The sequence below is a fragment of the Scomber scombrus genome, chromosome 19 (genome assembly GCF_963691925.1).
Source record: "Scomber scombrus chromosome 19, fScoSco1.1, whole genome shotgun sequence".
In the NCBI taxonomy this organism is placed as follows: Eukaryota; Metazoa; Chordata; class Actinopteri; order Scombriformes; family Scombridae; genus Scomber; species Scomber scombrus.
In genome coordinates, this window is record NC_084988.1 from 9,489,703 (window position 1) to 9,503,427 (window position 13,725).

At 41.7% G+C, this 13,725-nt stretch overlaps 1 protein-coding gene across 5 annotated transcripts in view; it reads left to right on the forward strand.

Moving 5' to 3' along the window:
• The window catches only part of pcnt (pericentrin), a 38,781-nt gene extending 25,484 nt beyond the window's left edge, over positions 1-13,297 (forward strand). For 4 of the 5 annotated variants that reach the window (XM_062439966.1, XM_062439967.1, XM_062439968.1 and 1 more), the window contains 17 exons: positions 22-1,224; positions 3,538-3,708; positions 3,888-4,077; positions 4,737-5,071; positions 5,174-5,276; positions 5,361-5,533; positions 5,631-5,906; positions 6,095-6,252; positions 6,730-6,859; positions 7,073-7,858; positions 7,955-8,170; positions 8,293-8,520; positions 8,736-8,962; positions 9,067-9,146; positions 9,235-9,376; positions 9,488-9,615; positions 12,872-13,297. In XM_062439966.1, the coding sequence (XP_062295950.1) occupies positions 22-1,224; positions 3,538-3,708; positions 3,888-4,077; positions 4,737-5,071; positions 5,174-5,276; positions 5,361-5,533; positions 5,631-5,906; positions 6,095-6,252; positions 6,730-6,859; positions 7,073-7,858; positions 7,955-8,170; positions 8,293-8,520; positions 8,736-8,962; positions 9,067-9,146; positions 9,235-9,376; positions 9,488-9,615; positions 12,872-12,915 (4,590 nt within the window). In that variant the 3' untranslated portion in view covers positions 12,916-13,297. The remainder of the gene's footprint in view (positions 1-21; positions 1,225-3,537; positions 3,709-3,887; positions 4,078-4,736; positions 5,072-5,173; positions 5,277-5,360; positions 5,534-5,630; positions 5,907-6,094; positions 6,253-6,729; positions 6,860-7,072; positions 7,859-7,954; positions 8,171-8,292; positions 8,521-8,735; positions 8,963-9,066; positions 9,147-9,234; positions 9,377-9,487; positions 9,616-12,871) is intronic. The other variant, XM_062439969.1, reaches the window with a different exon arrangement.
• Positions 13,298-13,725: the final 428 nt, after the last annotated feature.

Sequence of the window (13,725 nt, forward strand, 5' to 3'; positions counted from 1 at the left end):
AATGTTCAACTCCACTTTCAGGAGAACGTGTCTTCCCTCACTGTACTCAAGGAAACAGAGGAACAGAGGGAGGCAGACGACACAGAGGAAGAGACCCTCCCCTCAGCACTAATCCAGGAGAAAAACCATGAGATCGACCACCTCACCGATGAGATCCAAAGACTAGAACAGGAACTGGAGAAAACCAGGGATACCAAGGCTTTGGAGGCTGAGCTTGAGGATCTGCGCTCGCAGGTTGAACATCTTCAGTATGAAGTCACAAGAGTGCGCGAGGACAAGCAGGAAGAGGAGGAGCGTCTTCATGAGGTCATCAGCACGCTGCAGGCAGAGCTTGCCACACTGGGCCCCAACCTACATGAAGTCAGCGACTCTCAGGATGGCGACAGCATCAATCCCTCGCCTGCTCCCAGCCCTGAACCTCACCACTACACCATCCAAGAAGAGAGACGAGGAGAGCCAAACAGCCTGAAGCAAGAACTCAGCCTGAGTCATTCTTTGTCCTCTCGCTCCCTTCGGCCTCGTCTCAAGGCCCTTCAGAGTCAGCTGGAGACCGCGGTGGCAGAGAAAGAGGGAATGGAGCGCCTGCTGCTCACTCAGGAGGAAGAGTACCGAGGACACGGGGAGGAGTTTGGAAGGAGGCTGAAAGCTGAGCGAGAGAAGGCAGATGAGCTCCAAAGACTCCTCACTCTCAAGGAAGCTGAGCTGGAGGAGATTAAAGCTCAGGTAGAAGAGGAGAAACAAACCAGGAAAATATCTGAGGAGGAGAGGAACAGCTTGAAAAATCAAGCCCAGGAGGAGGCGCTCGCCCTGGAAGAGGAGAAAGCCCACCTCAGTTCTCTGGTTATGGAACTCCAAAAGAAAGAACAGGAGATGGTGAGAGAGATCGAGACTCTGCAAACGAAGGAGCAGGAGATGAAAAAAGAAATCGGTGCCCTCAGAGAAACCAGTCACACTCTGGAGAGACAAGTCCAGGATGTCAGGGCCGAGGTAGCAGACATGGAGGAGCTGGTTACAGAGGAGAGGGCAAAGGTCGAAACCCTTGAGACTGTGAAGGCGGAGCTGTCTGACGAACGGGAGGCGTTGAGGAGGAGGGAGCTGAAACTGCAGGAGGAAATTGAAAGGCTCAGACAGGAAGTCAATTCACTGAGAGCTCGTATTGAAGACATGACCCTTCAGTTCAGTGAAAAGGAAGTCAGTGAAAAAGAGGCTCAAAAGGAGGTGCTGGTAAGTGTTAAAAGTTACAATGATCAACATGAAGCATTGTGTGGGATTAAATATCAGTGTTGTGGTCCTGTTTAATTCATAAAGAACTGGGTATTTTTCAGTTTTGGGTTGTGATCCAAATGTAAACCAAAAATTCAAACCCCATATTGAAACATGATGTCACTCATTAAAAGACATGTCAGACACCAGCATAATATACACTCTCCGAGCCATTTACTAAGAACACCAATCCAATACAACAGCCATGAATTCTACTTATACAAAGGTTATACATTTTCAATATATGTTAACACTGTCAGAAAGGTGATAATTCTACTTCATGTTTATAATTGAGGTCATAGTGGGTGATTAAGGCATATTGGTCTGCAAGTGTTCCCAAAATTTGAGGTGAGGGGCACAAAATAGTAGGGATGCACCGAAAATTCGGCCGCCGAAATACTTTTATCACCGAAACAACACGGCCGAAACAGCTAACTAAAGAGATCAGCTCCTCTGATGCATCTGTAGCAGACGTTATTCCTTTAATTGCAGCACTAAAGTGTAGTACACTCTTAGTCTGTGAGCACACGTTTCACTGAGATCTATTTGGATCCTCTGCACTTCATCGCGACTGTACTTGATCCGCGTTATAAAGATCGTTACCTGGATGTGGGATTAAAGCAGCGCACACAAGAAATGATCCGGGCCGCGATGGATGTGGAGAACCTGCTTACAGACGGAGAAGCGCACAGCACAGTAGAAGGTGTGTGTGACTATAAATGCAGCGCGTGTGAGAGTAAAGCGTGCTTATAGCTCCGTGTTGCTGCTTATTAGACCGATTCCGATCGCAACCCTCCACCAAGTGTAACACTAAGTGTTATTTTTAACTTAATTTTATATTGTGCAATGTCATTGCTAAATAAATATTTTCATACTTTTGTAATTGATTTATTCTTTGAATTGCAATGCCTTGATTTTAGTGAGCTTAGTACACAGTCATAGCCATAAATGCAATGGTACTAATAATTGGCATAATAATTTCTTTCGGTGTTTCGGTTTTCGGTTTCGGCCAAGAATTTTCATTTCGGTGCATCCTTACAAAATAGTACAAAACTAAAAATAAACATAAATTAGAATGGTCAACTTTCGGACAATGTCAACAAAAACTGAAACTGCATAAGCTTCATTAAAGTAGAATTCATTGCAAAACTGTTACATTACATCGCACAGGTGTTCCTAATAAAGTGCTCGTTGAGTGTAAATAGTAATTTGTGGCTCTTGAAACATTTTGTCGACTTTATATATTTTTTTATAAACCCAGCAGTAAAACAGGCCTCAAATTTTCATTGACGCATATAATGAAGCATATAAATATATTATATCATTATTATATCAGTACATATGCAATACTGCTAATGTACCTGTTCACTAAATGAATGCTTTAAATGTGGTCAGAAGGAGGAGAAAAGTCTTATCAACATTGATTAAAATCTGAGGCCTGGTCCAAGAAGCGCATTCACTCTGTTTATCTGTTTAACTTTGCAGAGTGAAATTGTCTTTTTCTTCAGTCCAAGTTACAAGTTTGACGAGGGTTTTTTCTTTCGAAAGCTGCCCGATAACTCAGTGAACCTGCTTCAACAGGCCCCAGATACAGAGCCCCGGGTTCTGACAGGAAATGTCTTGCTGCCACTCGGTTTTTTGGTTGTTTTTTTTTTTTCCTTTTTGCTAGCAGGCAGCTGTGTGAGCTGCAAAGACCACATCTGGCTATAGTTAGTGCCGATTACACATGATCACAGCGTCGCAGCAGAATCTTACTCACACGGAGGAAGTGACATTTAAAATGAGGAAGAAGAGCAAAACTTTTTGGTAGCTGTTGTTTTTTAAAGCTCTTGTGCACTTTATTTTTCATTTGTTAACATTTTGTCCCGGCAGGATGTGGTAAGAAGCGGTTGTGGTTGTTAGAAAAGAAAACATGGAGGCTGTAATGGATGTGTTGGGCTGCTGCTTGTCTCTGCAGTCTGAGCTGTTTTTGAGGAGTGTTTTTAGGATATGTAGCCTTCGTTCAGCGTGCACAGGGATTATCGAGCAGTGGATACAAAATAATCAATCAGATGTTTAACTCTGCATTAAGGCATGCACATGTGGTACTTGTTAAACTGCTGTTGTAACTCCGGTTATCTGACGCTGTTATATATGTGGAAAAAAACTAAAAACTACTCTGTCAGCAAAACAAGGTAAAACAGTTGGTATGTGGATGCAAAGTTTTTATGAATACTTGTCAAAGAACGTTACGTCATGTTGATACTAGAAGCTTATAATGCTCTTTTCTCCTAGACCAATGCTGAGGTGACTCTGGCTAAAGCAGACGCTGCCTTGAGACAGAAAGAGACAGAGCTAGCCAGACTCGGGACAGAGCATCAGGCTCTGAGGGCAGCGCTGACTGCAGCGAAGCAGGGATTGAGCACCAGTACAGAAAAGGCTGAGAAACTACATGAGGAAGGAAAGGTGGGCAATTAATATGTGCACTGAATAACAGATACAGTTGAGTTAATCTGTTGATGGTTTTTCAATCTCTGCATGGATTTTTTTCAGGAAGGGTCTATTGTGAGATTTGTGGCAATATGGGGTTTATTATGAGTATGTTTGACAGCTGGATATACTGTCCCTCATTCCCGTCTTGTCAGACTAAAGACCGTGCCCTGGCTGACCTGGAGGCTGATAACCAGCGGCTGAAAGCGGAGCTTCAACGTTTACAAGAGGACCTGTCTGTACAGGAAGAGGAACTGGCCTATCAGCAAAGAGAACTACAGCTAGTCAGACAATACTATCACCAGCAGGACACACTTCCTCACCATCAAGGATACTCAGAAAAGGGTGAGTACTTATTAATGATGCTTCATACATTTACACTGATTTTAAATCTTTTAATGTCTAATGATGTGAGGTCAGCTGGCTTAACTTTATTGTACTAAGAATGTAGTGATGTTAGTGGCGGACTTCAGTATTCGAACCAATAGCAAACATACAGATACATTGAAGTGCTGCTTTAATGTAGCAGATGTTACAGATGTTTATAATGTGGGGGTAACCACATTATAAACATCTGTAACAACTACTTTTACTTTCTTCTATTGATTTTTATTTGTTGATTAATGAATTAGAAAATAAATTGACAATTTTAACTTTTAGGCTGCTTTTCTCTGTTATATGTTTATGTAAATTGATTATTATTAGGTTTTGAAGAGTTTGTTGGACAAAACAAGCAATTTGAAGTCATCATATTGAGTATTTTATTTTCTGACGTTTGTATGGTAAAAACAAATTGGACAAAAAAGAAGCTGTAGACTAAAAATAACAAATATTGGTTAATTACTGAAATGACATAATAAAGAACAGGATTAATTTGTATAATTCATTTGTATGCTTATCACATGATTGTGAAGTTTGACAGCACTGAAGTTTAAAGGTCAGAAAGATGATGGCATCATGACAAAAATATGTCCTTTATAATATACTTTTTTTTTATGTGTTAGATGTTTCTCACAGAGCTTTCGAAGAAGTTGTGAGCGTCTCTCGTGACGAAGCCTCTCTGAGCTCTCCGGAGGTTTTAAGGCGACTTGAATGTTCCGAAGACAGACTCCCAGAACGGTTCCACACTTCAGTTCTCGGCTCTCGTCTGTCCGACCTGAGCGGTATGAACAGCTCGGGCCTGGATCTCCCCCAGGCCCACACCTCTCCCAGGGTTGTGATGGAGCCACCGCACTCCAGGACCATCACCCCAGATCCAACCACACAGAGCACCCACTCACCAGGCTCCATGTCGGTGTCTGACAACTTCTCCATGCTGGACTCACTGGATACTGACAAAGTACGCGCTCTAAACCGTTTCATACATATGACATCCTTTTATCAGGATCGAGATTGTTAATGTGGCTAAATACCATTTTTTGTGATTTCCTTTTTCTCTTAGATGCATGACTTGAAAGATCTCGATCTAACAGCGCCTTCATCTCCTCTGGGCTCCAGCTCATCCTTGTCCGCTCCAGAATGGGCCAGTGACGGATATGGCAGCAGTGAGTATCGCCACACTCAGCCTTTTGGATGTTTCTAGAAAATCTGTCAAAAAAGAATTGATCATAAACTCTTTGGCTGTTCAGATGTAAGCTCAGAGTTGGGTGCCAGGCTCAGACTCGAGCTGGAACAGACGGAAAGGCTAGACGCTCAGTTTATTGAGTATCTCCGCTGCCGAGGCATGAACCCCACCGCTAACACAGACAGTGCTGCAGGCAGTATGAGCTATAGCGATGACCTGCTGTCACCTGAGCTTCAGGTATGCTTCACACTCACACACACACACACACACTCACTCATTTAATTTGACATTAAGCTTCAGTTTTACTCACTTTTTTCCTCTCATCTCTCTGCAGGGTCTGTTGAAGAAAGTCTATCAAGAAAGCTGCAGAATCCTCACTTTGTCCCAACGTCGTACCACTTCCTCATCCCACCTGTATGTTCCAGACTTAACAGCCCTCTCCTTGCATCAGATGCACCATTATTCTGAAGAAAGCTCCACTCTACTGGACCAACGGGACAAATCCTCCTCCAACCCCCCCATGAGCTGGCAGCAGGAGAAGAGGGCGCTGCAGGAGACTGTGATTGCTCTCAGAGAGCTGCTCTGTCGAATGGCACAGAGACACACTCATGTGAGTTTTTGTAGTTTCAAAGACAGAAATTTGCACTAATTTAATTTGACATATACAATGGTGCTAGTGGACTGGATGCGTTTCATTGCCAATCTTACAGTCAATATTAAAAGACTTAATATGAGAGGGAATTTGTTCTGCAATTCCCTTGAGTGATCCATGCTGATAATTTCTATTTTCTTCCTCAGACTGACTACAGAGGTGATGATGACTGGCACAGAGAGCAGCTACACACTATTGGACAGGTTGAATCTCGACTGAGAGCAGAGCTGGAGGAGAGCCACAAACAGCTGAAATGTGCCCACGACACTCAGCAAGAGATAAAGAACAAAATGCAGTCACTCAGGTATACAACACATATTCAGTAAAAGCCCACAAGCATCCTTTTTCCATTATATATCAGACACAAGTCAACATATAATCAAAAAACAAGGCACTCTCACTATATAGTGTCAATAATATTAGTTACACTCACCTCATTTTTTTCATTTTGCCAATTTTTGAAGTTATCAGCTTGATCCAATCTCCTAGTGTTTTTTATGTATCCTAAAGTTGTGCAGTTGAAGCATTAAAGTGTCTTTATTAATTCATGAAATAGAAGTTTCTCTGTATTTAAAATAACTTGGAATATTTTATTTATTTGAATTAAATTTTAAATGGCTAATTCGTGTTTTATTAGCTTAACCAAATAGAGCCCCATACTGTAATGACCTTCATCACATGGTCTTTCCTCATCATGTTTATGTCATATTCACACAAGCTACCAAAAGCAGTAGTGTAAAGTTAGGTTATAATTGTGTGTGTTTCATCATTTTTCCTCCAGGCTGGCTGTAGAGGAGGGTGAGGAAGCTCTGAGGGGGGAGCAGACCAGAGTCCAGGAGCTTCAGCAACAACTGGAGCAGGAGAGAGATCTGAGTCTTCGTAGGGAGAGAGAGGAGGAGCAGAGGAGAGAGGTAGACATGGACTTAAAAACATGTATACTGAATAAAATGTATATCAACATAAGCACATAAAAATACTGAATTTGATGTGTTATTATATGGTAATATTCACCTAGATAGTTTTTTCTTTTGATGGAGTGTGTGGGAAATCCAAGTAGCGAGAATGTAGTTGAGCTATACCCTTTTTTTTTTAAACACTGAAATATTTTCCTCTTCCTTCTCCAGGCTATTCAGGTATCTTCTGAACAGCAGAAGTCGGAGGTCATGGCTCTGAAGGGTCAGGTGGAGCAAGAGAGGGTGGCGTGCAGCAACCTCAGACGCGAGCTTCAGATAGAACAGTCCCGCAGTGTGCTGCTCGAGAAACGCCTAGACGACACCCAGAAGGAGCTTGAAGACGAACGCCAACGCTGCACCCACCAACAAGATCTCAACATACGAGAGAAGACCCGTCTTGAGCGCCTCCTGACTGAGGAGCAATCTCAGCTGGCTGAAATTCACTCTAAGCTCTCTAATGCTCACAGGAAGCTGGATGAAGAGCGAGAGCGTTGCTCCAGGCAACTGGATGAGATCAGCCGCAGACATGAGGCGGACGCAGCCAGGGATGGGAAGTTAATCTCTGACATGCGCGCCCAGCTGGAGCAGGAGCGACAGCAAGGGGAGGAGCTGGCGGTCTTGATGAACAAGCTGAGAGCTGAGCTGCTGCAGAGCAAAAGGAAATGGGAAGAGGAGGACAAAGTGAGGGAGGAGCTGCAGAGGGAGCAGGCCGCAACCCGCCATCGCAAAGCCATGGACACCTTGAAGGAGCAGAGAGAGGAAGCCAGCCGGGCTTTGGAGGAGGAGCGCGAGCGATCCAGACACCAAGGAGCGGAACTGGCGGAGCTGAAGGAGAATCTCCGACTGCTCAAGGACAAGGAAAGGGAGAGGGAAGAGCAGTGGGAGAGAGAGAGGAGGAAGGGGAGGCAAGAGCAGATGGAGAGGGAGAGACGACAGGAGAGGACCAACAGCAAACTGGTAAGACATCATCAACCTGCACTCACACTCATATTTGATAATAAGATCATCTTTCAAATCATTTCGGTGGCACTCAAACACTTTGTCTGACTTCAGTGTGAGTTGGAGTTGTTGAGGCAGCAGGACCAGCAACGCATGCAAGAGCTGCAGCGCACTCTGGCAGAGCTCGAAAGGGAGGAAAGAGAGATGGCTGCTCAGAGGCTGTCTGGACGAGCAACAGCACAGCAACACAAGGCTGCAACTTCACAGCATCTCCACGGTAACTTCCAGACTGACGGTGTGCAGGCCGACAGCTCGCAACAAAACCAGCAGGTACACTTTTGTTAAGAAAGTCTCTCGGTCATGTTTGATGTCTTTTGTAAAGGTATTGCAGTGGCTCCTCCAGCTAAATGTTTTTATTGTGTAAATGTGTAAAATTACTTTTCTCACCGTAGATGCCGTCCATGTCGTCGTCGTCGTCGTCATCCACTCTGCTGGAGAAGTTGTTGAACGAGAACTCGGAGTTGACGGAGCGCGTGACATCAGTGAGTCAGGAGAGATCCACGCTCAAACTTAAACTCGCCTGCCTGGAGCGACAGCTGCGCCGCACGGAGAACGAGCTCGCCAAGGTCACCACGGAAACTGAAAACAGACCCATCAGTGACTCGACCAGCCACGGAAAGGTCAGTCAAAAACACATTCTAATGTACACAATATTGGAAGTTGTTGGGACATGATAGTTATTTTGAGTTTTCTATGTCAGCTTTTCAGAATCAGGCAGAATGATTAAATAATGAAAATAATTGCAGATTAGTTTTGTGTCAATTAACTAATCACTGCAGCTCTAAACATAGCAATGAAAACAATGACAACTTTTTTTTTTTGGTCTTTTTTGCAGGTGCAGCGTTTATATGAGCGCTACCTGCGTGCTGAGAGCTTCAGGAAAGCTCTGGTGTACCAGAAGCGGTACTTGCTGCTGCTGTTAGGAGGTTTCCAGGAGTGCGAGCAGGCCACGCTGTGTCTCATCGCCCATATGGGAGCACGGCCGTCACCCCAACTCTCCTCCCAGCATAGACCCCTCAGGCGATTCAGGGCTGCTGTACGAGTGGTCATTGCAGTCTCAAGGTAGGGATCATACAGGATGTAAAGGTTTAAGACCAAGCTGAGTTTCCTGCACAATTAAAACTCACCATGTACAATTTTTTTTGTTTTTTTATTTTATTTTTTAGAATGAAGTTCCTAACCAGGAAATGGCAGAGAGCCATCAGAAGGATATCTGTGTCTGGGACTGTCAATGGGCATGCTCCAGGTCAGCACAACTTTTTTCATCTTTCTTTCAACATGCATGACATGACTATTTGTGTGTATTGGTGGGTGACTCTGAACATCTATCACAGGGTCTAAAGCCGAGGTTTTAAGGCAACAACAGCCAAGATCGAATTCTGATTCGCCGCCAAACCGAGACAGCGGTGCCGGTCACAGAGACACCGTTTCGGCTCTCGTCCCACCCAGCAAATCTCCCTTCAGGTTGAACAACAGGTTTGGTCTCCTCCTCAACAAAGACTTTCAGCTCAAAGTTTAGAAACTTTACACATATTAGAATTGAATTGAAGTATTTTTTTCTTAAAATGAGATCTCCTCTTTCTGCAGGGCGTACTCCAGCTCCACTCTGGCCTCGGGGCATTCGGGGGGAACGTCTCAGGATCCAGAAAAAACCCTAACTGAATATATCCACCATCTTGAGAAAGTCCAGCAGCGTTTGGTTGGGGCCAGGCAAGGTGAGCAGATTAGAGGTGGGGAGCACCAGGTGAATTCAAGGTAGAAGATGGAGTTGAATGCACCGAGGTGGAGGAAATTAATACAGTTATCAATTTGATGCACACTCTGTGTGATTTATTAGTTGAGGGATGGACACATTGTCACTTTCTTGCTGTTCTTTTTAGTGTACTCTGTAAAATGTACAGATGTTTGCACAAGGCGAGAAGTGTACAGTCCAGTTAGAACTTGCTTTGGTGATGCTTTTGGTGAAAAATTTAAAGGCATCCCTCTCGTGGGTTCTGAGCACCAAATGAATTTGAATTGTAGCAAGTGATCTCACACTAGGAGATGTTACAGGGCACTGGGTTTTTGTTTAATAGCTCTCATGCAGGGATCAGACTAAACAATATCTGCCTAATAGTGGCCTGAACAATTTGAGCATCAAGCACACAGTTTGTATTTTATCTAGGGTGGTGTGTCATTGCAGAAGACAACCATGGCAACATCTGGGACACCTTATAATGTCACAGACTAGCCTTCTTCTTCTAGTTTAAAAACGTGTACAACATGCTCTGTGATGTTGGCCCAGAGGAGCACAGATCACTTTAATGTGAACAAATGTAAGAATTTATTAATCACAGCATGAATTTACAACTCTATTATTACCTAATTTACCACAATGACTGACTTAAAGTCAAACATATTGTGTAGTCTGATTCCAGCATTAGGATCAAGTCTCCTAATTTGGTCACTAGTTTTCCAGGAAGTGTTTTTCATTCATCTGTAACCTGCAGACATTTTCTGTGAACATTTCTCAACACTTCCTGGGAGGCAAAACCGCCTGTTGCCAAATCCACAAAACCTGTGTGCTCTTATCATCTCCCAACCTAGTCAGCAAGACTCATTTAGTCCCACCCCCAAAAGAGGAAAGGAGGATACAGGCAGCCTGTTCCCCTGATATGATTGGCTATCGGCAGCGCTGGCTGCAGGAGAATAGGACGTGGCTGTACCTGAGCTGCTTGTCGCCCGTTTACCTGTACGGTCCAGGTGAGTGTGAGTGTAACAGACTCACTCCACCTCCAGCATGGTGTACCTCCCAGGGTGACCTGTCAGCAGTCACGTCAGAGGTGATAACACTCTGGCCCCGTCGTACACGTTCTGCAGGTTTCTGACCATCGTATAGTTGGAGGGTCATACCTTTTTAAAATCCTGTTTAACCCGTTTTTTGGAGATTATACATACAGTAACATTCAAAGCATGCCATAAAAAACCATCCAGTCAGCCATTTGTTTGCTTTATTCATGTATTTATCGGCAATAACACACATTAATATTATGTAAATATGTCAGATTTGGCCAAAAGGCTAATTTCATCTGCAATGCATATCAGAGAGACATGAAGATTGATTTTTTTTAAATGTTGCTTCATGTAAAATAAATCTTAAAAATGTTATATCATTAATATCATAATATAAAATGAAAACACAGTAGATGGCAACATTGAAGGCATTGAAATGTGGCTTCTTTGAGCTCTAGTTTCAGATAAGAGTAAATAATAATTGTTTTTTAAATTAAATAAAACATACAATGAGTTTGTCCCAATGGGAAAGTGGTCTCAGACTTTTTGGACCCCACTGTGTGTCTTTACAAAGCAGCGTCTTTCTTTAAACAGCATTAACATGTAATTATTTCCTGGCTTTAAAATCCAAAAAATCAACATGCTGTAGATGTTGTTGTTTTCTTTGTATTTTACATTGAAGTGAAAGTTTTCTCAACCTAATTATCCAACATTTCCACCTCAGCTCATTCACTGTGCTGGATCATGCATTTCCAGCTCGTTTCATACCAACAGACCTGAACTTTAAACCAGTGTTTGTCAAGATAATTGATACCCAGAAATCTAAAATAATACAGTGTGCTCTTGTAAATTGATGGCTATGCTGTAAAGTAGGTGTGCATTATTTGTAGTAAGTGGACTGACTCATAAAAAGGTATCATTAACCGTCAGAAACCTGCAGGGCGTTTAGCCTCAAACAGCAGAGTGTTGCAGCCCCGATGACGACGGACTGATTATCGTGTGTGAGGTTTCTCATTTCATGTCGTGTTTTTACAGAACTGAATATTTAATCTGTTGATAAAGTCGGAGGTTCTGCTTACATGTCTCTACAGCATTTACTGATGTGTTGAATAACTTTAGTGAATGTTTAGGTTTTTTGGTAAAGATAAAGACAGATATTCACTTAAAAAAAGAGTGAGTTCATTAATCTGACTGAAAGAAAATGAATCGATTTTAAGTGATTTTTTAATTTTCAGCAAAAAACAACATTTGATGGCTTTCAGTGATGATTTTCAGTGTTTCATGATGTTCTTTAGACTAAACATTTAATGAAAATAATGAGGCCATTAGTCGATGATGAAAGTAATCGTAGCTTGCTGCCTCGAGCTACTTAAGATATTCAAGGTTTTCAATTAACGTTGTTTTCTAACACTAAACAGGTGTCCTGTTGCTTTAAGAGCTTTAACTAATATCGATTAGTCTGTCAATTATATTCTCGTTTAATCGATTATTTGTCTTTGTCGATCGCTGTTTACCACAGACCAAGGTGACACGTTCACATGTCTTCATTTGTCCTGACAGACAGTCCACCACCCAATGATATTCATTTCAGAAACCAGAACATATTCACATTTGAGAAGCTGGGATCAGAGGATTTAGACATTTTCCTCTTTAAAATGATTAATTGATTATCAAAATAGTTGGTAATTAATTTAATAGTTGCTAACTAATTGAGTAATCATTGTAGCTCTAAAAAATTGCTCCTCTTTGACAACTCCACAGTGTGCATGAACATTGATTTATTTTTTTTATTTTTCATTGAAACCATAATTATTGTTGTTTAAATAAATGCACAGATACAATTATATTTAATTTAATCTTTATTTAATCAGGAAATCTCATTGAGATAAGGATCGCTTCTTTAAGAGACCTGAGAACAAAAAACGTTCCTCAGACGAGAACAGAAAGAACACAGCTACACAATAAACCATCAGATAATAAAGCTTTAAAATCTCCTAAATGAATTTAATGTCAATTGTTAAATGTACTGTTGAATAAATTGTTATTTTTCATTTGTTTTCTCAAATAAATTCAAGACATGACATAACCAGTATTTTGTTAGTGTGCGATAGCTTGGTTACTTTTTATTTAACCTTTGTTTCCTTTTCTAATATTGTGGGGTTTTTTCGTGTGTGTTTGTTTTCTTGTGTGTCCTCTCAGGTTCGCCTCTCCTCCATCCCGACACAAAGAAGTCCGACCACTGAAACTATGAATGTCTCCTGTCTGCATATCGTCCATGCCTTACACCCACGTAAAGATATAAAGAAAGAAATTTCACATATGTGTTACGTTTTTAATGACATGTAATTTTATAAGTACATAAATTATTTTTTAATATTTTCTATGTAATTTTTCTATTCTCTGTACCTCAGCGTTGTGAAGGCCTCCCTGAAGAGTAAATGTCATGATTTTTAAACAGTGCTGTTTGTTATTTTTCTACTAATGTTTTATACCCTTTTTATTTGCTATGTAAATAGGACTGACGGTCATTGTACATGTGTCCAGATGTTGTATTTTTACTGGAAATCCATGATCAACATAGTGAGTTTGTGCATTGTTGCAGAAAGGTGTTTTTGTATTATTTGTTTCCACTTTAAAAGTTAATAAATATTTAAAATGTGTGATTACAAAACAGACTGCGTTCCTTTTTATTTTAGCCTAGAATTTACAAATGTATAATTGTTGCATGATGTGTGTTTTTCAAGAAATCCACGAGACATTTGGTTGTTATTTACCTTTTTATACAGAGTAGGTCTGCAATGCCCTGTTAATGGTTACAATAAAATAACAGCCCGCACTTAGCAGAAAAACTGACAATAAACAAGACACATGCTCAATAAAGCAGTCACAGACGGGTTGAGGATGATTACTGAGAACATAACTACACGCAGCAGATCCTGACAAAACACAGCAGGAACGCTTTAGTCTTGTAGGAACAGCAGTGCCTGGATTGGCTAATTTCAACTCTATGCGTCTTCATAAAGGTTGTCTAAGTTATTTTTAAATTCTGCTAT